At 50.0% G+C, this 25,886-nt stretch overlaps 1 protein-coding gene and 2 pseudogenes across 4 annotated transcripts; 1 reads left to right on the top strand and 2 right to left on the bottom strand.

The window, feature by feature from the left end:
* Window positions 1-1,593: 1,593 nt before the first annotated feature.
* Window positions 1,594-5,861, top strand: LOC130266107 (zinc finger protein 883-like; annotated as a pseudogene).
* Window positions 5,768-13,606, bottom strand: LOC130266154 (uncharacterized). Of its 4 annotated transcripts, none has more exons than XM_056515498.1 (3): window positions 12,796-12,885; window positions 12,020-12,494; window positions 5,768-6,345 (listed from the first exon to the last, which is right to left on the bottom strand). In XM_056515498.1, the coding sequence occupies exons 1-3, from the start codon at window positions 12,826-12,828 to the stop codon at window positions 5,981-5,983; spliced, it is 873 nt and encodes a 290-aa protein (XP_056371473.1). In that variant the 5' UTR covers window positions 12,829-12,885; the 3' UTR covers window positions 5,768-5,980. The 4 variants fall into 4 exon arrangements, 3 of the variants coding, with proteins under 3 accessions (XP_056371473.1, XP_056371474.1, XP_056371472.1); XM_056515499.1 differs by lacking the exon at window positions 12,796-12,885 and having other exon boundaries at window positions 12,020-12,153; window positions 12,428-12,788; XR_008842747.1 differs by lacking the exon at window positions 5,768-6,345 and adding an exon at window positions 13,519-13,606 and having other exon boundaries at window positions 6,817-12,494; window positions 12,796-13,063.
* A 4,976-nt stretch (window positions 13,607-18,582) lies between these two features.
* LOC130266118 (zinc finger protein 664-like) lies at window positions 18,583-22,390 on the bottom strand (annotated as a pseudogene).
* Window positions 22,391-25,886: the final 3,496 nt, after the last annotated feature.

The following is a 25,886-nucleotide window of genomic DNA, read 5'->3' as shown; positions in this document are numbered from 1 at the left end:
AGTGCTTGTATCTGATTGTCCTGTTCACCATGAATGATGCATTTCCTCCTTCAACAAAGATCAAATCTGGCTTGTATAACTCATTGTCATGGTCTCTTGAAATACAGTCCAATTCTTTTTAGCCTCACAGCTCACAGATGTGTCATTTTGTGCCTTTACTCCTGGTGTTTTGAGTGTTTGGACAGTTCCCTATAATATGGGCTGATGTTTCATTATCAGCACCACAATATTAACAGGTTTTCACGAGTATCCCTGGCCAGGACCTCTCTTGTGGGGCGAACATTAGCTCTCAACTGTAGTGCCGATACCAATTTTCTATGATGTGTGCTTCAGTACTTGGTTATCCACTAATTACTGATATAATTTTAAACTTCTCAATACTGTGGCCTTGGGATAGCACTTGTTTCCACTTACTCTATTATCTATATCATATGTCTTGGGATACTTGGCCAACACCTCCCAGTTTCCACCAAAGTAGTTTATATGTTCCAAGAACTGTTTAGCCTGGCTCCTCCTCAGGTTCGTCTTTTTAGGGTGTGCACATTTCTTGTCTATGGTTTTAGCCCATTCTTATTATCACCTCCAGCCTGGACTTTGGTCTTTACTTAGTGCTGATTGTAGCAGGGGACTTCATCATCCATCCATTGGATCTTATCCCAGCCAAGCAGGCAGTTCAATTCCCTCAAGCATGACGATATCAGATATTTCACAATTATGTTTAAGTTGACTTAATAGCAGAAATAAAAACTATATAGCAAAGTTACTTTAACATTATATATACAGCATGTATTTTAATATTTCCAAAAAGTCAATATTATAATATGGATTTATAACATGCTAGACATTTTCCAGCCCATTCCCAGCTCAAAGCAGAGGGAAAAAGAAAAGGAAAGAGCGGCCTTGACAGAATTCCAGAATGATGGTGGTGAGAAGGGACCCAGCAGGGTGAGACACCTCGAGCCCAGTGAAGGTGCAAATGAGACCATAGAAGCACAACATACAGATATGATTGAACATGGATTTGATTGAACAGGAAATGTGAGGTAGAGAAATAGGAAAGAGAGAAAAAGAAATAGGGAAGAGCTCAGGCTGGAACTTGGCAGCTGCTGGGGAGAGCCACAGAGCATAGCACCTTTCACAAACGCAGCCATAGCCTGCACTGAACAATTTGCTCAGTGGCGACTCCCAAGGGGGTGCCGTGAAAAATGGGTTCTTTTTGAGTGGATTATAAAAGGTTTAATAAAAGAAAATAAGAGACAAATAATAGCGTAAAAGGTTATAGTGGTTGGGTGTTTGGTATTAGATTAAGAGTACACCAGGTTTTTGGCAGATATTTTTTAAATTTATTTACTTGTGGTATCTATGGACTTATTATGTATTTGCAAACTGTTTTAAAAATTACTTTTTATATTTTAGGATTTGTTTTATATGTTTTTTTTTATTTACTTTCTTAGAGCATGAGCTTTTTTAGTTGAGCTTTTAATTTATTTTTGTTATTAGTTTGAATTTGATTTGTGGTTTTCAACTTTTAGAGACGGTGCTGGTAACTGGTATATTAGCAGTAGGTGTTTTTAATGGGTGTTATTTAATTAGATAGTTAGTTTATTTATTACGAAGAGACATTATTAGCCTATGCTACTTTTAAAGAAAATTATATGTTAAAAACAATTTTAACGCTACATATACAGTATTTATGTGAATATTTGCGAGAAGCCAGTCCCATAATATGTATTTGGAACAGCAGCAGACCCGCAGCGCCCAGCGCTCCCCACTCCCACCCCACCTGCGTCACCCCCTCGCATCCAGCGACCCCCGGGAGCGGAATTTGGGATCGGGGGGAGGGGCACGGCACGGACGGATCTGCACTGGCGGGCCCCGAGCCCTCTGCCCATCCCTGTGAAGCGTGGAAAACTCTCTATAACACACAAAATAAGTTCTAAGAGTAGGTATATATTTATTCAGCGCAGAGGGGGATAGCTCCTCCAAAAACACGCACACCTTTGGCGACCTTCACCTCTGTTTTTATTCTCTACAAACTAGGATTGCACAATACACCTAATACATATTCATTGCCTGCCCCGCTTCATATTAAAATAATCTCAACGCATCTTTGCGGCAGCACACTGCTCCTTGAGATATAGAAAACAGTCTTCCTCTTAGCTGAACTTTTCATCTTGTCTCCTTAAACATGATCTTTGTAGTCCTTTGGTCATCTTCCGGACTTTGATACCAGTTTTCCTGGATTCAGGGATCTAGAGAATCCCCCTTATCCTGTGGTGCCTTTGTCCTTCCATCCTGTTCGTCCACTCCAGCTCTTTATCTTATCCTGTAGCCTTGGTCGCCTCCTGTTCTTGTAAGCACCGTAAATTCCATCAAACATACGGTTTTGTCAGCCCCCTTCTAGCCAAAGCATTTCTCGAGGCTCGATTCCTAATTCTCAGTTTCTCTGTCTCCCCTGCAGGCTCAGGGGGTGCTGCCCCCTCCCCAACAGCCGCTGCTGCGGCGGCCCTGGGGCACAGCGGGTGGCAAAGGGGGGCGGGATGCGAGCGGGGGAGCAGCGGGAGGAAGAGGAGGAGAGAGGAAGGGGAGGAGAGAGGAAGGGGAGGAGCAGGAGGAGCAGGGAGAGGAGCAGCAGCCGCAGGCGGAGAATCGCGGTGTTCCAGGGCGAGCCCGCTGAGCCCGCAGCTCCGCTGGCCCCGGCAGCATCGCATTCCTGCATCCTGCGGGTGAGCGCGGAGGGAAGCTCGCCCCGGGGCTATCGCGGCAGCTCCGGCACGGTTGGTTGGGTTTTGGTGTTTTGGGGGATGGACGGTGGTGTTTGTGCCTCGCAGATTCGGGAATCGAGTCCCAAATACATTTGGGTGTCCCTGGGAGAGGTATTGTTTTATTGATATGAGGAGGGGATGTTTTTGGCTCTTGCAGGAATCCAAGGCTGAGCCGTAAATGCTTCTTGGGGGGATTTGGAAGGGCCCACGTGGCGATCGCTCGGTCCCGGCGGGGCGGGACATCGGTTTTGGGATCCCCGGGAGAGGCGTGGGATGAAATGTGGGAGCCCCGGCATGGGGAGAGGGGCGACAGCAGAGCTGGGGGACCCCCGGCATCCTGGAGGGGAGATGGAGCCGAGAGATGAGTGGGGTCCGGCCGCCCCCGAGCCTGGAAGTGCTGGTGGGGAGCTGGGGAAGGCCTGAGTGCCTGGAATGGGGGGATGCTGGAGAAGGGGATCCTGGGACCTGAGTCATAATCAGGGCAGGATGAGCCCTGGGACCCCCAGAACGCCTTCAGAGTGCCTGAGCAGGAGCTGGGAAAGAGGGGATCTCAAGGAGCCACAAGCTCCCAGCAGCTCTGAGAACAGCAAGCCCCATAACCCCAGAGTGAGGACAGTGCTAACAGGAAACCCCTGGGAGTGTGTTTTTGGGCTGCTTCATAATTTTTGGAGCTTTTTATGGATACCAGGCACCCAGGGATTTCTAGAGATGCACTCAGACAGCAGGACCTTCAAAGCCATATCACTCATGTCTTGTTTTTCCCCCAAACCAGGATTTTCCATTCCCAAGTCTTATCCAGATGGAGGAAAAGGCTGTGAGGAAGAGGGAAATGCCCCGGGAAAGCCAGACAGGTGAGGAGGAAGTCACTGCCCCTTTTCCCCTCTGTCCTCCTGGGGATGGACTGGAGGGTTCTCCTACTCCTTCCCTCTAGCACGGAGGCAAATCCCATCCTCTCCTTGTCCCTCCTTCCCCAGATAAGGAGCTGAGGACGGAGACCATGGAGGACAAATCCCTGCAGCAGAACCTCGTGGGAGAGGCTGTTTGGAGTGACTCCACAGTGCAGGAATCCAACAAGGAGGAAAAGCCACAGAGATCCTGCACAAGGAGGGGCTGCAAAAGCAGATCATGGGGATCCGAGGAAGAAAGACCCAACCTGGACCTGGCAGGCAGCCAGAGATCTGGCCAGAGCTCTGAGCTGAGGGTCCGTGAGCAGCTTCATGGTGACAAGAAGCGCCTCCAGTGCTTGGAATGTGGGAAGAGTTTCCACAGGAGCTCCAGACTGATCCAGCACCAAATGATCCATGCCAGGGAACGGCCCTATGAGTGTGGGGAATGTGGGAAGGGCTGCAGAAGCACCTCCGAACTGATGCGGCACCAGACAGTGCACACTGGGGAACGGCCCTACGAGTGTGGGGAATGTGGCAAGGGATTCAGATGGAGCTACAGCCTGGTCGTCCACCAGAGGATCCACACTGGGGAACGGCCCTACAAGTGTGGGGAATGTGGGAAGGGCTTCAGCTCCAGCTCCAGCCTGATCGTCCACCAGAGGACCCACACTGGGGAACAGCCCTATGAGTGTGGGGAATGTGGGAAGAGCTTCAGCCAGAGCTCTAATTTGATCTACCACCAGAGGATCCACACTGGGGAACGGCCCTACGAATGTGGGGAATGTGGGAAGGGATTCAGCTGCAGCTACAGCCTGAACATCCACCAGAGGATCCACACTGGGAAACGGCCCTATGAGTGTGGAGAATGTGGGAAGAGCTTCAGCCGCAGCTCTTACCTTATCTGCCACCAGAGGATCCACACTGGGGAACGGCCCTACGAGTGTGGGGAATGTGGGAAGAGCTTCAACCAGAGCTCCACTTTACTCTACCACCAGATGATCCACACTGGGGAACGGCCCTACGAGTGTGGGGAATGTGGGATGAGCTTCAGGATGCACTCCCAACTCACCCACCATCAGAGGATCCACAGTGGTGAACGGCCCTACGAGTGTGGGGAATGTGGGAAGAGCTTCTTCCTGAGCTCCAGTTTGATCCACCACCAGATGATCCACACAGGTGAACGGCCCTACAAGTGTGGGGAATGTGGGATGGGCTTCAGGAAGAGCTCCAACCTCACCCGGCACCAGATGATCCACACTGGGGTACGACCCTATGTGTGTGGGGAATGTGGGAAGGGCTTCCGTGACAGCTCTCGCCTGATCATGCACCAGGCAATACACACCGGGGAATCCCCCTACAAGTGCTCAGAATGTGGGAAGAGCTTCAGCCAGAGATGCAACCTAATTGTCCACCAGAGGATCCACACTGGGGAGAAGCCCTATGAGTGTCCTGACTGTGGGAAGAGGTTTCAGAGGAGATCCTATCTGCTCAAGCATCAGCAGATTCACGGAGAGGAGAGGAGAGGCCCTTCCACTCCCCTGACTGTGGGAAGGGCTTTAAGAAAAACTCCTCCCTCATCACCCACCAGCGGATCCACACCAGGGAGAGGCCCTAACAGTGTCCCCAGTGTGGGAAGAGCTTCTCCCAGAACTCTGTCGTGACCCGACACCAACAGGGGCACCGGTTATGGAAGCCCTGTGAATGCCCCGCATGTGGAAAGAGCTTCATGTGCTGCTCCAGCTCCATCCCCACTGGAGGACCACGTTGGATGCTCCCCAGTTACCCTTGTTGAGCAGAGCCTTGGTGATCCATGGTCCTGGTGATCCATGTTGGGAACACCTGGCTGGTGGTCTCCATATCTTCCTGGCTGTCTGTGGGCACCTTTGCATCCAGTCATTTTTTCTGGCAGCATCAATGAATACTGGATGGCCTTGGAGGTTTTTATCAACCTAAACCATTCCATGATTCGACTTTTCTCTGGGCCACAGGCATCTTCCACAGCCCAAGAATGATGGACTGGGGCAGAAAACCAAGATTTTGGAGATAATGGAGTGGAACGGCCTCTAAAAAAGGTTCTTTCTACCCACCCAAGCCCATGCATACTCAGAGAGCATGGACAGGTAACTCCTTTTATTTTGGCCTTGATTTTCTTTCGTTTTTCTTCAGCCCTTCACCTAACATTGGGGTAAAAATAAAGACATTGAACTAAGATGTGGATGGGGGCATTGTGGGACATGGGTGGGGACATGGTGTGGACTGGGATATGGATAGAGACATGGACTTGGATATGGGCAGGGCTGTGGATGGACATATCAGGTTTGGGGGGGGTCAGAGACATAGATGGTGACATGGGGGAATGTGGCCATGGATGGTGACATGGAGGTGTATGGCCATGGATGGTGACAAGTGGCCTAGGGGACTAGTCCATGGGTGGACACATCCAGGCCATGAGGTGTTCCATGACCAAGGACAAAACAGCCCCACCACCACCACGATGCTATCCCCTTCACGCCACCGTTGATTCCCTGCTCCTCCCCTGGGTGTGACACCTGCCTGGCGGGATGTCCCCATGTTCTGGTGACCCATGTCTCTCAGGCCACTCCCACCAGTGGCTCCAGCAGCAGCCAGATCCCGTCCTCGGCTTGCAGGATCAGCCCGGGCTTGCGGTGCGGGGGTGGCCTCGCTGTGTCCCTCTGCAGCACAAACCGGGACAGTGTCAGTGCCACCACTACCTTCATCTCAGCCACGGCAAAGCTCTGCCCGATGCAGTTCCTGCCACCACATCCCCATTGTCACTGTCACCCCACTGTGGGCCCAGCAGGGATGGGGGTGGCACTTGGGGACACTCCTGTCCCCCCCCACCACATGCCTGGGGCCAGCAGAGAAGGGGATGAAGGGTGACGGGGACTGTCCTTTGCACTTCTCTGGACTGAACCTCAGGGGATTGAACACCTGGGGTGACAGTGACACCATGAGGACACAGCTGTCACCACCGTAGTGACAGGGACACCTCGTAGGGTGGCACTGCCTCAGGCTCGGGCCAGAGCTCTGGGTTGTGGTAGGTTGTGAGAGTCCATCTAAAAGCCTCTCGTTTGCTCTGGCCAACGACCCTCACCTGAGGCCTAAGAAGACCCCTCAAACTGCAGTTTAAAGGCACTGGCCAGGGATGGGAGGAACGCCAAGCGATTGTTCACAGGTGCTGCCCATCGGACCAGGACTGGTTTCTCAGGAGACTGGTTTACGGATAGTCACGGTGCACTGAACTGTGTTTAGTCGACAAGGCTCCCACAGGTGCGAGAACAATGAACTGGTCAGACATGGAGTGCCCTGTGTTTGTTTCATCGACAAGGACTCACTTGGGCTTGTTGTGGGTTTGTTCCCCCCACGGAACCCAAAGCGTACCTGAAAGTCCTCACCTGTTTGGCCACTCGCCCGACGCCTTGAAAAAGAGTATAATAGACATCCTCAAACTAAAGACCCCCAAGATCTCCCCGGATGGCAACGGACATCTATTGGCTGGTTCCACGAGGATCGTCTGCCTGTCTGGTAGCTATAATCCCAACCCCTTTTCTCTCTCTCTGTCTCTCTCTCTCTGTCTCTCTCTCTCTCTCTCTCTCTCTCCGTCCCTCTATCGCATTTTGTTGGCACTAAATAAAAGTGCATCTTTTGCAAAAGTAAACTGGTTTTGTCCCCTGTTGTGTCTTTTGCGCTTTGAGATCCCTAAAAGAACCTATCAGGACTCCGCATGTGGTGTGGACCCTGACATTCAATTGGCGTAGTCGGCAGGATTCCCTGATACTGGAGGAGTTGGGGGTTTTCTGTGCACTTTGTACCAGGAGAAGACCTGTGCCATTTCAGCCGCACCCAGCCTGTCAGTACCGTAAGGACTGAACAGTGTTGGAAAGCAAGGGAGGTGGTATTGGGTTCTTCCCGCAATCTGCACACAGACCCAGGTAGATAATCAACTCCATTTCAGTTATCGGAGAATTTTTTGTAAAGGATCTCAACTGTGCAAAAGATGGGACTTGTGTTTTTGTTGTATATGTGGTGTTAAGCTGCTGAGGAGAGAACCTCCCAGGCAGTTTTTGATCCTCTAACCCAGGCAGGGAAGAAAGGGGATTGTCCTCAGCTAAAGGCTGGGTGTTTGTTGTTTTAGACCCCTAACCCAGGCAGGGAAGAAAGGGGTTGTCCTCAGCTATAGGCTGGGTGTTTGTTGTTTTTTTGTTGACTACTCGGGATCACGAAGAGACAAGCTTTTTTGTAACTAAGGTAGTACCTCCCAAGTAGTGTGGTCTCTTCACCCGCTCCAGGGACGAGAAGGGAAACACAGTTTTAGCTGTGCTTTTTGTGTAATTTTAAGTGTGCCTCCCTGAGAGTGGTTTTAGTCCCTTTGTAAAAATGTCTGAAGAAGATAAAAATGCTTTTTATGCTTTGCTAGCTAAGTACAAAGCCAGACCCTCCCAAGGGGGAGAAGATTGGGCATACAATAACTGGTTTTATTTAGAAAATGTGATTGATATGATACATTCTTTGCAGCATGAAACAAAATTCAGACTGGGCAAAAATAAGACCATTCTCTGCTCAGTTTTGGGGGCCTGTCTTACGGCAGCTATAGAAAGTCGCTTTACGCGAAGAAGTGAAGAAAGAGCAATTATTGACTCCCTACAAAATTTAGTGGAAATTTTGCAAAAACAATTAGATGAAGAAAGGAATGATAATCATGCTTTGAGTGATGAGATTCATTCTTTAAGAGATGAGAATCATTCTTTAAGAGCTGCCCTAAGACAAGAACACACCAACACTTTAAAACACACTGATTTGCCAAAAGAAACAGAAGAGAAAGAAACTGATCAAATATATCCTCAAAAAGAACTAACTCTGATGAAAAATAGTAGGGAATATTGCTGCCCTAGCTTGAGACCTTTGGTTAAAACAGAATACAGTTTTATCAATGATGAGAATTTTGACCCACAAATAACCACTACAAAAATCCTGTACACTGCTACTAAATTATCAGAAGAAGCAGCTAGTGGGTACTGGGGACATGGGACTTTCTTAACAACAGAAGTCAAACGTAACTTATGGTCCCCAACTCAGTGTGCAGTTTATTGGGCAGCAGGGCTTAACCCTTTGGAAAGGGGAGACCTTGTAGCTTTAGTTGATACTCCCGACCAACTCCTAGAAAACATTCAAAAAGCTGCTTGCTTGCAAATTATACATGAAATAAAACTCACTGCTGGCTATAAATCACCTATGCAATTACCTGTAAATGTAAAACAATGCCCTCCTCCTTCTGGTGCCAAAGAAGGGCTCAAACCAGTTATACAGGACTTGCAAAACTCCCCTATATGGGCAATCTAAAAACCCAAACCTGACAATGGGGCTGTTTATCAATATATTGGTGATACCCTTGTGGGAAGAAATGAAATAGAAGTAGTGGGGGATACCCAACAAAAAAAAATAATCTCTCATTTGAAAAGCCCTAACTTGCAAATTGCCTCAGAGAAAATTCAAAAACCTTCTCAGGAAGTGAAGTTTTTGAAGATAGCCACTACTGGGACTGCCCCCCCTGACGGGGTGGCCCAGAAATTCTCAGTAACAGAAGGAACTGTAAAAAATCTGGCAGTAACAGAAACTGAGAGCTTTGGTAGCAGCTATGACAAACTTGTCTTGGTAATTAAAATAGCCTCTGCTCTCTCCCCCAAACAATCTTTGTGCACTAATTTTTTGTTCACTAATGTTGTTTCTGCTGAACAAATTATTGCTGGGGGACGGGGTGGCTCTTGGGTTGGGTTGCTGATGGTTATTTGGAGTGTTTTCCAGCTTGAAGCACGGAGTGCATCCTTTGTCTGCAACTACACTGACTCTTATGCTGTGTTTAAAGGAGGTACAGAGTGGCTCCCTTTTTAGCAGCAAATTACTGGGAAGTTAACAGAATTCCAATCTGCATTACATGATGAATAGTTCCATCATTTTAACCTCCTGCCTCTTTGTGGCAGATTCTGTTGTGTTTACTTTTCACAGAATAATACCATGGAACATGAAGATTAATTGCTGAATCCCTCATTGAACCTGTATATTTTGTGAAGATTCAAAATCAAAATTGAACTGTTGTACAATTTTCCTATGAAATTATGTGTGGTAAAAACAATATAAAATACTGAGGGGAACTTGATGTTAATGTTATAACACCTACTACCCAACCACCAGTTATACTGAGCCTGAAAATCTTTAAAATTGGATCTTAGGTAATTTGGTAAACTAGCCAAAAACAAATATTGTTTAAATCAGCATGGTCTTTTAAACAAGTCAAATTGCCAATGCAATACCAGGAGGATCCTCTCAAGAAACAAACAAGAGACATAACCGGTGTTGTGGGAACAAGATTGGGAATTTTGAATAGTATTGATTTAGAAGTATTAATGAATAAATTGGCTAACATTTCTTTAGCTCTCTGCTGTATCCAGGTTCAATTGTGGATGCAGTCAGTTGCTGCCTTAATTATGTGAGAAGTGGAGGAAACCACTTTTCCTACTGAAATTCGGAGAATAATTTGGAATAATGTTCATGATTTTGAAAAAGAATTCCAATCCTAGTGAAACTACTACCCTAGCATAAGCATAGTAACAGCCTTTGCACTGACCATATGTAATGTTTCCATACATTCAATATTCTCTATCACTGCATTAGGGCTGAATCATGACGGAGCTATTCTCTATCCTTTTGAGCATAGAGAATGGGCCTGTCAAATTGGCGAAAAGTAACAAACTATTAATTTGGAAACTTACATTGTCTGGAAACAACAAGGGTTTATCTGTAAAAGTAATGCAATCAGAGCTCAAGATATTTGCTTAGACATAGATCAGAATGTCTGTAACTTTGAAAGTTATCCAAAGGAGATTCCTGAAATGCTACTGGAGTATATGAGCAAGGGGTGTGCATGCTTTAGAACTGCTTGTAATTTAGTGTTTGTAAAAATGTAGCAGTGGATTTTAAAAAATCATTCAAATTTTTGTGTTTGTTGTGATTAGTACTATTAGTTTAAATAATGTTTTTTTTAATGGTTTAGAAAAACAATTGCTTTAATCAATTCTGTTAAACATATTATAATCAATATTGATATGCTTTAATATTATTTGAAAGTTATTTTATTGATTGATTTGCTTTAATATTGTTTGAATAATTTTTCGAAAGTTTTCAACTAATATGATTGTGATTTGTTTGAAAAATTGTTTTTCAATTTGTCATGATTGTGATTTGTTTAAAAACTTGTTTTTCAATTTGTCATGATCGTGATTTGTTTAAAAAATTGTTCTTCAATTTGTTGTGAAAATTGTTTTTCATCAATTTGTTGTGATTATTTTGCTCTATTATCTTTGTGTTTATTTCTTTCCTTTTCTTTTCCTCTTTCCTTCTCTCTCACTGATCCCTAATTTTTCTGTCCCTACTTTCCGGGATATGCTACCAATGACGGGTCCTGAAGATGCTACAACGTCACAACATCACACTGCTGGAGTTTTCTCGGCGACGCTCGTTGGTCACGGGGGTGGTGTGAGAGTCCATCTAAAAGCCTCTCATTTGCTCTGGCCAACGACCCTCACCTGAGGCCTAAGAAGACCCCTCAAACTGCAGTTTAAAGGCGCTGGCCAGGGATGGGAGGAACGCCAAGCGATTGTTCACAGGTGCTGCCCATCGGACCAGGACTGGTTTCTCAGGAGACTGGTTTACGGATAGTCACGGTGCACTGAACTGTGTTTAGTCGACAAGGCTCCCACAGGTGTGAGAACAATGAACTGGTCAGACATGGAGTGCCCTGTGTTTGTTTCATCGACAAGGACTCACTTGGGCTTGTTGTGGGTTTGTTCCCCCCACGGAACCCAAAGCGTACCTGAAAGTCCTCACCTGTTTGGCCACTCGCCCGACGCCTTGAAAAAGAGTATAATAGACATCCTCAAACTAAAGACCCCCAAGATCTCCCCGGATGGCAACGGACATCTATTGGCTGGTTCCACGAGGATCGTCTGCCCGTCTGGTAGCTATAATCCCAACCCCTTTTCTCTCTCTCTCTCTCTCTCTCTCTCTCTCTCTCTCTCTCTCTCTCTCTCCGTCCCTCTATCGCATTTTGTTGGCACTAAATAAAAGTGCATCTTTTGCAAAAGTAAACTGGTTTTGTCCCCTGTTGTGTCTTTTGCGCTTTGAGATCCCTAAAAGAACCTATCAGGACTCCGCATGTGGTGTGGACCCTGACATAGGTCCTGTAGATACTCATCAGGCAGGTGACCCCTGGTGGGATGGGAATGGCCACTTTAGGGACAGCAGGTGACAGCAGTGGGTGGTGACACTGGGGACACCCTGGCCACGCCATACCCTTGGGGATGACACGGCCGTCACGCAGGGGGACGTCCTCAGTGCAGCACTGGGACATGGCAGTGACAGGAGGGTGCAGCCGCAGGCTCTCCTTGATGCACATGGTGGTGAAGGGCAGCTGGGACAGGTCCTCCCTGGGGACAAGCAGGAGTGGCACCATGTTGCCCAGCCACACGGCCAGGGGTGGCCCTGGGGACATCTCATCATTCAATGTCTGCAGTGTCCTGGCCGGCCAGGAGCTCCTGGACCTCTTGGTGGCAGCGCTCCTGGTGCTCAGGGTGGCCAGCCAGGTTATAGATGAGCCATGCCAGGCCACTGGCCGTAGTGTCGTGGCTTGTGGGGACATCAGATGAGTGAGGGGACACTGGAGTGGCTCTGCCCCAGTGGCACCTGGGAGCTCTTGCTCACCCTCAAACATGAAGGTGTCAGCCTCGGCCGCAATGTCCTCATCCAACAGGGTGTGGCCGTCCTCATCCTGCGGGGGCAAGGTGAGCCATGGGCCACCTGGGACCACCGGCCTATGGCCAAATCCCATCCATGGCCACCACCCTACAGGCACCACCATCCCACTGGCTGCCAGCTCTATGGCCAATGCTGCCCATGGTCACCACTGTTGCCTGCGGCCACTGGTCTGTGGCTAATCCTTCCATGGCCACCACCATCCCCTTGAGCCCCATCCCCCATGGCCACCACTCTGTGGCCACCATCATCTTACCATGGCCACCACCACCCTCTCAACCACCTCCATGTCTCCCTGGCCACCACCCCACGCCCACCTTGGTGAGCAGCAGGAGGTCGACGAAGTCCATGCTGCATCGCAGGTGGCCATCCAGCTAGGCCTGGTGGCCCAGGCAGGCGAGTGCATGGCGCCGGTGCTGCACCACGTCAGCGGTGAAGGCGCGGATGGTGGCACAGGCACGGGCAAAGCACCAGCCATCAGAGGAGAGCCTGTACAGCCACCATGGGTGGAGAAGTGGCCAGAGGTGGCACCGGACCACCAACGAACTCAGCTCCAGGATGGCCTGGATGTACTTGCTGGGCTGCCTGCAGGAACCAGGGACACTGAGGGACACTGTGGCCACCAGCATGACCAACAGAGACCATGGCGTGGCCATGGGGGCCACCAGCATGACCAACAGAGACCATGGCGTGGCCATGGGGGCCACCAGCATGGCCAACAGGGACCGTGGTGGGGACATTGGGGTCACCAGCATGACCAACAGAGACCATGCCGGGGCCATGGGGGCCACCAGCATGGCCAACAGGGACCATGGCAGGGTCACCATAGCACCCAGAATGGCGAATGGGGACAATGGCAGGGTCACATGGCCCACAGGATGGCCAGTGGGGACTATGGTGGGGCTTGTGCAGTCACCACAGACACCAGATGGCCAACAGGGACGATGGTGGGGTCACCACAGCCTCCAGGATGGCCAGCAGGGACAATGGTGAGGTCACTGTGGCCCCCAGGATGGCCAGTGGGGACAGGTGGCACTCACTCCTGGCAGTGGCTCTTGTGGCTGAAGATGCACTTCTGGAGCATGTCCATGGTAAGGAAGCTCAGGGGCTGCAGCACCTCCATCTCCAGCGGCCCCCTGGCAGCTGCCACTCCTGCTGCCCCCCACTTGCCTTCGGGAAATGGATGGGGTCAGGGAGGGAACAGGGACAGGGGACGGGGGCAGGGCATAAATTGGGGGGTGGGACAGGGTGGGAGAGGGGCAAGAATTGGGATGGGGGTGTGGGACAGGGATGTGATGATGAATGATGGGTGCAGTTGGGTTTGGGGTATGGGACAGGAGAGGATTTGAGGTTCAGGACAGGACTCAGGGTGCAGCAGTAGATGCAGGACAGAATTTTGTGTGCAGGACTCAGTTTGGGATGCGGGTAAGAGTTTGGAGTGCAGGTCAGGATTTGGGGTGCAAGTCAGGATTTTGGGTGCAGCACTTATGATTTGGGGTTCAGGACAGGACTCAGGGTGCAGCAATGGGTGCAGGACAGAATTTTGGGTGTAGGACTTAGGGTTTGGGATGCAGGTCAGAGTTAGAGGCAGAAATCAGGATGTAGGGTGCAGCACTTATGATTTGGGGTGCAGGTCAGGATTTGGGGTGCAGTGGGGACTCTCGGATCTCTCACGAGCAGCACACGGGTGCTCTGGTTGATGATTCCCAGGTAAGCCCAGACAACATCCCAGTGGGAGGCGGGAGTCAGGAGCCGCTGGTGCCGAGCCCAGCGCTGTCCGCTGCTCAGCAGCAGCCTCTCCCCTGAGGAGGGAACAGCGAGGTCAGCCCAGGACACCCTGGAGGTGTCCCTGTATCCCACTGCCCTTGTGACACACCCTCATCCACTGCGGGTGCCCAAGGGTTCTGTCCCCAGAACTTGCTGTGTCCTCCCCTGTGACACCTGGATCCAGTGGGGGCACCCAGCGCTGCTGTCCTCACCCGTGTGACACCCAGCGCTGCTGTCTCTACCCACGTAACACCCAGGGCTGCTGTCCCCACCTGTGTGACACCCACAGGTGCTGTCCCCACCCAACCTCCTCCACTTACCAAGCCAGGCCTTGAGGAAGCCATAGAATGTTTTATCCTTGGGGGCCACGAAAGCTGCAACTCACAAGGACGGGGTGGGCAGGGATTCACTGGGTGGGGACACTGGGGTTCCCTGGGTGGGGACACTGGGATGAGGCACCCTGTCTGTACCCCTTAACCCACAATGGGGACCCTCTCCCAACACCCATGGCCACAAAAAGCATGGGGGTTGTGGACAACCAGAGGCTGGACACAGTGACCCCTTTGTCTGGCCTTAGGGAACCTCAAGGACAGGTTGGTGGCCACTCTGGCGTGGCGTTTGGCATCGCCATGGTCACACCTCTGGGGACCTGTGGGGTTGGGTTGGTGGCCACTGCCTGGGCACTGCCAGGTCTCTGTGCCAGGGGCAGTGACAGCCATGGGTGGCCCTGGGGACCCATCTGGTGTCCCATGTCCTACCTGAGGCACCTTCGTGGTGGCCCTGCTCCTGCGGTGGCTCTGAGATCCGCTGCTGGTTGTCACCTGATTCCAGGCCACCTGTCGCCAGCTGAACAAGTTCCCCACTCCACCCTGGCACAATTGGTTGCTAGGACACACGGGCATGGTGAGGGGACAGTGGGTGACACCTGCGGAGACAGCAGGGACAGCGGTGGAGGCACCTGCAAAGAAACAATGGGGACATTGGGCCATTATAAACTTTTGCTTTATTCTTTGTCTCTTATTGTCTTTTATTAAACCTTTTAAAATTTACCAGGAAAGTGAACCTCGTTTTTCACACATAGGATTTTCCCGTGGCTGTTCCTTGCACTGAGCATCTGTGCCTGTCCCAGCACAGACAGGGACACCCCACAGCACCCCACGACTGTTTGACCTCTGGTTTTGTGCCTTTTCTCCTTGATTTGGGTCTTTTCTACATCTTTTGGATCCTTTAAACCTGTTTTGGTCCTTTCCTCTTTTTCTGGCTTTTTTCCCCCCATTTTGGGTCCTTTCCCCAGTTATATGTGCATTGTTCAGATTTTGGCCCTTTCCCACAATTTTGAGTACCCTCTCCCTGGCTTTGGTGCATTTTTGGGTGTCTGTGCCCCCTCAACCCCATCCCTACCCTTCTCCCCATATGCCCCTGCCTCCTGCCCACCCCTGTACCTCCTGGCATACCCACAGGTGTCCCCCACACCACATGGACTCTGTGACAGGCACCAGGGACACCCTCGAGTCCCCTGGGGTGGCTTCCCTGTCACCACCATGGCACTGGGGCAGGCACTCAGGGTCTGCAGCACCCTGGAGAGCCAGGCAGTGCTGGGTGAGCACCCCCAGGACCTCCCCGGGCCTCAGTGTCAGGCAGGGGCAGCTCCTGACCTGAGTTCCTCTGCCACGGGGTGGGTGTCCCAGTGGGGCTGGTGGGAGGGGGTTCAGGGTGGTGGTGCTGGGGCTGACTGTGCCCTGTGCCATGACCTCTCCAGGGTCATGTCCTATGTCCAGTGCCCTGTCCCATGTCCTGTGCCCTGTCCCATGTACCATACCACACTTCACACCATGCCCCCACGTAATGCCCACAGGCCCCACACCAAGCTGTGCATGGCTGCCTCGTTCTGTCACTGTCCCCATCACTGTCCCCATCACTGCTTCCTTCTTGCTGCTGTTTCAGGGTTAAAACCTTCAGCTCCCTCCAGGACTGGCGTGGCATTACCCAGCCCTGGGCCCTGCTGATGTCTGCCCTTGTACCCCAGGACAGGGGTGACACTGGCACACATCTGGCACACAGCTGGTATTGGGGCTGGCACCCATCTGGGATGGGGATGGGACTGTCCTGGATAAGTGCTTGGCATCACAGCATCAGGCCTGGGAAAGGAGGCTGGGAACTGGGACTGGGGCTGGGCACTGGGGCTGGACACCACGACTGGGCACTGACACTGGGGACTGGACCGTTGGACTGGACAGCTGGGATGGGCACTGGACATCAGCACCGGGCTGGACACTGGGAATGGACACCAGAACTGGGCACTGAGGCTGGACACTAAAGCTGGATACAGGGGCTGGACATCAGCACTGGGCACTGAACCAGAAGCAGGATAAATCCCTCTGTCCCTTTGTCCCCCTGAGCCCCCCTTTGCCAACCCAAAGCTTGGCTGCACCAGATCCCAGCAGGATTTGGCATCTCTGGGGGATGTCTCCCAGGGAAAGAGGGGTGGTCTGGGGGTACTGGGTGTGCTGGCTCTGGTCTCCTCCAGACCCAGATGGAAGAATGCCCTGGGGGGCATAAAGAAGCCCTAAAATGAGACTCCATTGCCCCCCACCAGCCTCCCATTTCATCAATCTCAAGTTGGGCACCCCCTACCCCAGACAACCCCCCCTCCAAGGGTGCTGGTCCTGGGGGTGCCACAGAGCTGTCCCTGACCCCTCCTCCAGGGGCTCTTGTGCAAGAGGCTCCTCCAGGAGAGGAAAAGTCGCAGTGGCACCACAGTTCACAGAATTAACTGTGTTGGAAAAGACCTCTGAGATCAAAAAGTCACACCTATGACCTAACAGCACCTCATCAACTAAACCATGGCACTGAGTGCCACATCCAGTCTGTTTTATACATCTCTAGGAGTGGTGACTCTACCACCTCCCTGAGTAGCCCCTTCCAATGCCCAATCACCCTTTCAGTAAAGAATTTTTTCCTAATATTTTCCTACCTTAAGACTGTGTAATCTCCTTCTGTCAGTGGTTGCCTGGGAGAAGAGCAGCTCCCATCTGATTACAGCCTCCTTCCAGGGAGGTGTAGAGTGCTGTAGTTGTGACAGCAGTGACAGACCCGGTGGGGTAGGAGGGGTCCCAGTGACACTGCTGTCCCTGCACAGTCCCTGTTTGTGGGTCCCAGTGACACTGCTGTCCCTGCAGGGTGCACACCAGAGCCATTTGGTAAGTGCTAGGGGGTCCCAGTGACATTCCTGTCACCACCAGAGCAGTTTTGGGGGCATTCTGGTGACACTGCTGTGTCTGCAGGGTCCCTCTGAGTGCAGCAATCAGAAGAGTTCCCAGCTCACAGAGCCCCACTCACAGGGACCTTGCTGCTCACCCTGCTGCAGCCAGCACAGCCCCAATGGGCTCCTCTGCACCCGTGTTTAGAGGGCCCCAAGGGATGACTTTTATCACAAGTTTTCATCCTGGCCCCACTTTTGATTGACAGCTTTCTCTGCAAGTGTGATGTTATAAGTACATATTATATTATTGGCTTTTCACAAATATTAAAATGAATGCTATATGTATAATGTTGGGAAACTTTGCTGGGTGAATATAGTTTTTGTTCTGCTATTAACAAAACTTAGAAATAACAGTGTGATAAATATCTACTTTTCTTGGTCTCTAACATAGTGATGTAAAAAACTTTTGTTCATGTAAGTAACTCAAAGAATGGTAAAAAGATAATTAGGAAATTCTTCACATTCTTGGATTATCCTCTCTGGATGAACACAGGGGTGATGAACATCAGAACTCCAGGGAAGGAATTTACTGATCTGTGTTATCAGGCAGCGTGGTGAAAGGAAGGAGCTACAAGGAGAGAAAAAAAAAAAAGAAAAAAAAAAAGAAAAAAAATAAATTAATTAAAAAAAAAAGTTGATTTACAGTGTGGGGGGATGATTTTGAATAATGCATGAAGATCTATGAATATGCAACATGTTCATGCTCTTAACAAAGTGTTTTCTTAGTTAGTATGTGCCCTTGGCTGACTGTCACGCACCCAGCTATTATAACCTTTGTTTTACTGTTTGTCTCTTAGCATCTTTTATTAAACTTTTTAAAATTTACCAGGAAAGTGAACCGAGTTTTTCACATTGTGAAAAAGGCCATCCCTTGTCCCCCATATCCATATCCATATCCATATCCATGGGATACACCTCTATGTCACCATCTGTATCTGTGACTCTCCATGCCCAATATCTCCATCCTCAGGCCTGTCCACACCCATATCCATATCCATATCCATATCCATATCCATATCCATATCCATATCCATATCCATGTCCATATCCATATCCGCACCCACACCCATATCCATCTCCATATCCATGTCCCAGTCCCCACCATGCCCCATCCACATCCCACAATGTCCCCGTCCATGTCTTAGTGCAAGGTCTTTATTGTTACTTTAATGTTGGGTGAAGAAATGAAGAAAAATGAAAGAAAATCAAGGCCAAAATAAAAGGATTTACCTGTCCATGCTGACTGAGTATGCATGTGCTTGGGTGAGTGAAAGAACCTTTTTTAGAGGCCTTTCCACTCCATTCTCTCCAAAATCTTGGTTTTCTGCCCCAGTCCATCATTGTTTGGCTGTGGAAAATGCCTCTGGCCCAGAGAGAAGTAGAATTACGGAATGGTTTAGGTTGGTAATGACCTCAAGGGCCATCCAGTATTCCTTGATGCTGCCAGAAAAAATTACTGGATGCAAAAAGCAAAATTTTTGGGGTGGAAAGTAAAACCTACTGTCCCAAATGAATTCCTGACATCAGTCTGCATCCCAATGGATTTTTGGCCTGCTGAGTCCAGGTGCCCACAGAGAGCCAGGAAGTTGTGGAGACCACCAGCCAGGTGTTCCCAACATGGATCACCAGGACCATGGATCACCAAGGCTCTGCCCAACGAGGGTAACTGGGGAGCATCCAACGGGGTCCTCCAGTGGGGATGGAGCTGGAGCAGCACATGAATCTTTTCCCACATGCGGGGCACTCACAGGGCTTCCCCTACAGGTGCCCCCGTTGGTGTTGGGTCACAGCAGAGTTCTGGGAGAAGCTCTTCCACACTGAGGACACTGTTAGGATCTCTCCCCAGTGTGGATCTGCTGGTGGGTGACGAGCGTGGAGTTTTTCTTAAAGCCTTTCCTGCATTCGGGGCAGTGGAAGGGCCTCTCTTGTGTGTGAATCTGCTGATGCTTGAGCAGATGGGATGTCTGCTGAAACCTCTTCCCACAGTCAGGACACTCATAGGGCTTCTCCCTGGTATGTATCCGCTGGTGGACGATCAGGTTGGATCTCTGTCTGAAGCTCTTCCCACATTCTGAGCACTTGTAGGGGCATTCCCCGGCATGCATTGCCTGGTGCATGATCAGGCCAGAGCTGTCACGGAAGCTCTTCCCACATTCCCCACACACATAGGGTCGTACCCCAGTGTGGATCATCTGGTGCCGGGTGAGGTGGGAGCTCTTCCTGAAGCCCATTCCACATTCCCCACACTCGTAGGGCCGTTCACCTGTGTGGATCATCTGGTGGCTGGATCAAACTGGAGCTCAGTCTAGAAGCTCTTCCCGCATTCCCCACACTCGTAGGGCCGTTCCCCAGTGTGGATCCTCTGGTGGACGATCAGGTGGGAGCTGACGCTGAATCCCTCCCCACATTTCCCCACACTCATAGGGCCGTTCCCCAGTGTGGATCCTCTGGTGGACGATCAGGTGGGAGCTGACGCTGAATCCCTTCCCACATTCCCCACACTCGTAGGGCCGTTCCCCAGTGTGCACTCTCTGGTGGCGGATCAGGTCAGAGGTGTCTCTGAATCCCTTCCCACATTTCCCACACACATAGGGCCGTTCCCCGGTGTGGATCAACTGGTGGCAGTTCAGGTGGGAGCTTGTGCGGAAACTCTTCCCAAATTCCAAGCACTGGAGGGGCTTCTTGCACTCATGAAGCTGCTCATGGACCACTAGCTCAGAGCTCTGGCCAGATCTCTGGCTGCCTTCATGGCACAGGCTGGCTTTTTCCACATGAGAGCATTCTGGGCTGGATTTTGTGCCCCTCCTCATGCAGGATCTCCGGGGCTTTTCCTCCCTATTGGATTCCTGCGCTGTGGAGCTGCTCCCTAAGTCCTCTCCCATGAGGTTCTGCTTCAGGGATTTGTCCTCCATGGTCTCTGTCCTCAGCTCCTTGTCTGAGGGAGGAAGAACAAGGAGAGGATGGGATTTGCCTCCGTGACACAGGGATGGAGAAGGAGAACCCTCCAGTCCATCCCCAGGAGGACAGAGGGGAAAAGGGGCAGTGACATCCTCCTCACCTGCCTGGCTGTCCCGGGGCATTTTCCTCTTCCTCACAGCCTTCTCCTCCATCTGGAAAAGACTTAGGAATGGAAAATCCTGGTGTAGGGGAAAAACAAAACGTGAATGCATTTGCCTTGAAGGTCCTGATCTTCGCGTGCAACTCAACAAGTCCCCGGGTGCCTGGTGTCCATAAAGAGCTACAAAAATCATGAAGGAGCCCAAAAACACTCTCCTAGGAGATCCCTGTTTGCACTGTCCTCACTTTGGGGTTATAGGGGTCCATGTTCTCAGAGATGTTGGGGGGCCCGTGGCTCATGGGGATCCCCCCTCTCCCGGCTCCTGCTCAGGCATGCTGAGAGCGTTTTGGAGGTCCCAGGGCTCATCCTGCCCTGACTCGGCTCCCCCCACTCCAGGCACTCAGGCCTTCCCCCACTCCCCACCAGAGCTTCAAAGCTCGGGGGGGCCGGACCCCACTCATCTCCCGGCTCCACCTCCCCTCCAGGATGCTGGGGGTCCCCCAGCTCTGCTGTCGCCCCTCTCCCCATGCCGGGGCTCCCACACCCCACGCTTCTCCCGGGGATCCCAAAAGCGATGTCCCGCCCCATCGGGACCGGGTGATCGCCACGTGGGCCCTTCCAAATCCCGCCAAGGAGCATTTACGGCTCAGCTTTGGATTCCTGCAAGAGCCGAAACCACCCCCTCCTCATATCAATAAAACAATACCTCTCCCAGGGACACCCAAATATATTTGGGACTCGATTCCCGAATCTGCGAGGCACAAACACCACCGTCCATCCCCCAAAACACCAAAACCCAACCAACCGTGCCGGAGCTGCCGCGATAGCCCCGGGGCGAGCTTCCCTCCGCGCTCACCCGCGGGATGCAGGAATGCGATGCTGCCAGGGCCAGCGGAGCTGCGGGCTCAGCGGGATCCCCCCGGAACACCACGATTCTCCGCCTGCGGCTGCTGCTCCTCTCCCTGCTCCTCCTGCTCCTGCTCCTCCCCTTCCTCTCTCCTCCCCTTCCTCTCTCCTCCTCTTCCTCCCGCTGCTCCCCCGCTCGCATCCCGCCCCCCTTTGCCACCCGCTGTGCCCCAGGGCCGCCGCAGCAGCGGCTGTTGGGGAGGGGGCAGCACCCCCTGAGCCTGCAGGGGAGACAGAGAAACTGAGAATTAGGAATCGAGCCTCGAGAAATGCTTTGGCTAGAAGGGGGCTGACAGAACCGTATGTTTGATGGAATTTACGGTGCTTACAAGAACAGGAGGTGACCAAGGCTACAGGATAAGATAAAGAGCTGGAGTGGACGAACAGGATGGAAGGACAAAGGCACCACAGGATAAGGGGGATTCTCTAGATCCCTGAATCCAGGAAAACTGGTATCAAAGTCCGGAAGATGACCAAAGGACTACAAAGATCATGTTTAAGGAGACAAGATGAAAAGTTCAGCTAAGAGGAAGACTGTTTTCTATATCTCAAGGAGCAGTGTGCTGCCGCAAAGATGCGTTGAGATTATTTTAATATGAAGCGGGGCAGGCAATGAATATGTATTAGGTGTATTGTGCAATCCTAGTTTGTAGAGAATAAAAACAGAGGTGAAGGTCGCCAAAGGTGTGCGTGTTTTTGGAGGAGCTATCCCCCTCTGCGCTGAATAAATATATACCTACTCTTAGAACTTATTTTGTGTGTTATAGAGAGTTTTCCACGCTTCACAGGGATGGGCAGAGGGCTCGGGGCCCGCCAGTGCAGATCCGTCCGTGCCGTGCCCCTCCCCCCGATCCCAAATTCCGCTCCCGGGGGTCGCTGGATGCGAGGGGGTGGCGCAGGTGGGGTGGGAGTGGGGAGCACTGGGCGCTGCGGGTCTGCTGCTGTTCCAAATACATATTATGGGATTGGCTTCGCGCTAATATTCAGATAAATACTGTATGCGTACTGTATTTCTTTTTAAAAGGCATAGTTTAATGAAGTGTCGTCATAATAAATAGACTACCTGCTTGTAAAAACGAGTTTCACTTTCCTAGTAAATTTAAAAAGGTTTAATAAGAGACAATAAGAGACAAGCTATAAAGCAAAAAATTATAAAGGCCGTGTGCTTGACATTCAGGCAAGAGCACACACTAACTCAGAAAACACTGCTATAAATGCATCAACCTGTTGCATATTCATAGGCCTTCATGCATTATTCAAAATCATAGCCTCTCAAAGTGATCTTAGCATCTTCCTCTTCTCTCGGCTTGACTTGCACAGCTGAGGTGGACGTAAGTGACAGAATGAACATAGAACAGCTTAGACTGGTTTCCTGCTCAGCGGAATGTTTGGGACAGGGATATTTGATAAGTACTGATGACTGAATCGGAGCTGCATCGTGTGATCTTGGCTTTGCAACAGCTGGGAGGTGTTAAAAACAAGACCAGGAGACGGATATCCCTTTTGAAGCCTTTATTGAACAGCTCTTTTAGGACAGCTATGGGAGGGGACACACCAATGCTGCTCCCGCCAGTTCCAGCGCTGAGGAGGAGGCTCCAAGATGATTCTGCCGCTGATGCTGCAGAGTCGGGGGTTCCGTCCTCGCAGGCGTTCCCAGGAACTCACTGTTGGCTCGCGTTGTCTAGGGAGTCACTCTGCTGCACTGCCTTTCAGGTGATAGTGGACTGTTGGAGACTATTTCCAGTAGCTAGACGTTTTGGCATACTCACTGGTACCACTCATAGTCTTTTATCTGGTGCTTACTTGTTTTTTTTGGAGGTTTGTCGTCTTGGCTGAACTTCCGCCCCGGAGCCATGCCTCATGGGAGTCTCCTGATTTGCCTATAACTGGGCTGGGCTAATAGTTTGAAGGACAGACGGGGAACAGCAGCAACCTAACCAGAAGAAGGGGGAAGGGAACAAGTACACAGAAGCAACAGGACCGGAAATGGCGAACTGGGGCAAGGAATACAACAAACGGGGTGGGAAATGAACTGGGGAATACACGACCAACTGGATGGAAATGAACTGGGGAATACACATTACACATTTTGCCAGCACTAACAGTAACATTTGTAAGTAACTACATTTAACGTTTTAACAACCTTGTTCATAACTCACAGTCGAGGAGCCTTTACTTCAATCCCCCCTTTAATTCTTTTATCGGACTTTAGACCGCATCAATCCAGAGTTTCGGGGCTTTCAGAATATTCAGCATATGTTTTTCTGATTCTTTGGAACTGGTTATAAATTTTCCTAGCAGATCTTAGGGTTTCTTCTTGGGATTCTAAAATTTCCATGATTTTATTAAGACCCAGTCCCCAGGTTTTATCTGGTGAATGTCAGTGTCCAAAGGAGAGGTTTGAGGAAGATACCCTTTTTTTCTTAAATCTGCCAATGTTGTTCCAGTTGCTCTTATATAATTTTTGGTAGCTGCCTCCCCTTCCAAGTAATCCCCACAACTCTAACGGGTCAAAAGGAAGGGGAGTCCAAACATTACTTCATATGGAGAGGCCCCTATATCTGATCTTGGCCGAGTTCTAATTCGGAGGAGGGCCAGGGGAAGACATTTGAGCCAATTCATCCCTGTTTCCATGATCAACTTGGTTAATACATTTTTGAGGGTTTTATTCATCCTCTCAACCCTCCCTGAACTTCGGGGGTGCCACGGGGTATGGAGCCTCCACTTTATCCCTAAAGCTTCAGTTATATTTTGTAACACTTGAGTGGTGAAGTGCGGTCCTCTATCTGAATCTATGTGATTCACAAGCCCATATCTGGGTATAATTTGTTCTAACAATATCTTGGCTACTACTTGAGCTGTTTCCCTTTTAGTAGGAAATGCCTCGACCCAATGAGTCAGGTGGTCTACAAGGACTAATAGGTGTTTGTATCCCTGTACTGGGGGCATTTCTGTGAAGTCTACTTGAAGACTCTGGAAGGGTCTCAATGCTATTTTTCTTCCTTCTAGTGTAGCTCTCCTCATTTGTTTTTGGTTTGCCTTTTGACAGGTTAAACACCCTTCTGCGATGGCTTTGGCTAAACTGTACACCCCTACACATACATGGTCTTTTAAGAAGTGATCACATACCCCTTGAACCCCCCAATGGGTTAGATCATGTATTTCTTTTAGAATTTCTCGAGCCAGCGCCTTATTTATAAACTTTCTTCCATCTGGTGTTAACCATTCCCCGCATTTTCCTTGATGTAGCCCTAACTTCTTCATTTCTTTTATTTCCTTATCACTGAATATTGGTTCCCTTATTTCATTTGGTGGTGTCCCATCTAGCTTCAACACTTTTATGGGTTTTTCCCCATTTTGAGTAGCTATCTTGACCGCCTGGTCAGCTGCCTGATTCCCTCTTTTCTCAAATGAATCCCCTTTCTGATGTCCCTTTACATGTACCGCGGCAATTTCCTTTGGCTTCATGAGAGATTCTAATACAGATTTTATTAACTCTTTATGGGTTATGTTCTTTCCTTTTGAGTTAAGGAAGCCTCTCTCTTCCCAGATTTTTCCAAACTTGTGCACTATCCCATAAGCATCTTTAGAATCGGTATATATTGTACCTCGATCTTTCTCTAGCAGATCTAATCCTCTTTTCAAAGCATACACTTCGCTACATTGCGCTGACCAATGGGCAGGCAACCTCCCTTGCTCAAGAACTTCTAAAGCATTATTTGTCATTCCCTCGATTACCACATACCCTGACATCCTTTTTCCTTCAAAAACTCGAGATGACCCATCGGTAAACAACACCCTCCCATAGGGTAGTGGTAAATCTTCTAAATCTTCTCTTAATTTGGTTTGTAGATTTATAATTTCCAGACAGTTATGTTCTAATTTAGCTGTTGGTTCGCCCATCAGGAATTGCGCTGGGTTTAAACTTTTGGAGGTGGTTAATTCTAGTTCACTAGTATTCATTAGGATGGCTTCGTACTTAAGCATTCTAGGGTCTGTTAACCACTGCTGTGCTTTCTGACTTAGTACCGTCCTTAAATCGTGGGGGGTGTGCACCGTGATCTTTCCCTGTAAAGTTAGTTTCTGGCCCTCTTCCACTAAGGTTGCTGTAGCTTCCAAGGCCTGAATGCAGGTTGGCCATCCCCTTGCCACTGGGTCCAGGAGTTTCTCCTATGTCCTCCCCACTCCTGGGTTAATACACCATAGGCAATTCCCCTTTCAGCATTTACAAACAAATCAAACTTCTTCTTAAGGTCAGGAAGGCTTAAAACTGGAGCAGTTGATAATTTAGTCTTTAGATTATCCAATTTTTCCTCATCTTCTCTTGTCCATGTTATTGGATCAGGCTGTACTAATTTCTCATATAAAAATTTAACACTTTGCGAATATTCTCCAATCCATAATTTACAGTAACC

This window comes from Oenanthe melanoleuca, unplaced genomic scaffold, assembly GCF_029582105.1.
Source record: "Oenanthe melanoleuca isolate GR-GAL-2019-014 unplaced genomic scaffold, OMel1.0 S001, whole genome shotgun sequence".
Taxonomy (NCBI): Eukaryota; Metazoa; Chordata; class Aves; order Passeriformes; family Muscicapidae; genus Oenanthe; species Oenanthe melanoleuca.
This window is presented reverse-complemented; position numbering and strand designations above follow the sequence as displayed.

What these genes read in the sequence shown, in the direction of transcription:
- LOC130266154 (XM_056515497.1), bottom strand. Translation starts at nt 12,584, where the DNA reads ATGGTGGTGCCTGTAGGGTGGTGGCCATGGATGGGATTTGGCCATAGG. An exon ending in CGGCCGTGTCATCCCCAAGG is followed by an intron (nt 6,346 to 12,019) that starts GTATGGCGTGGC and finishes TTTGTGCTGCAG; the next exon opens with AGGGACACAGCGAGGCCACC.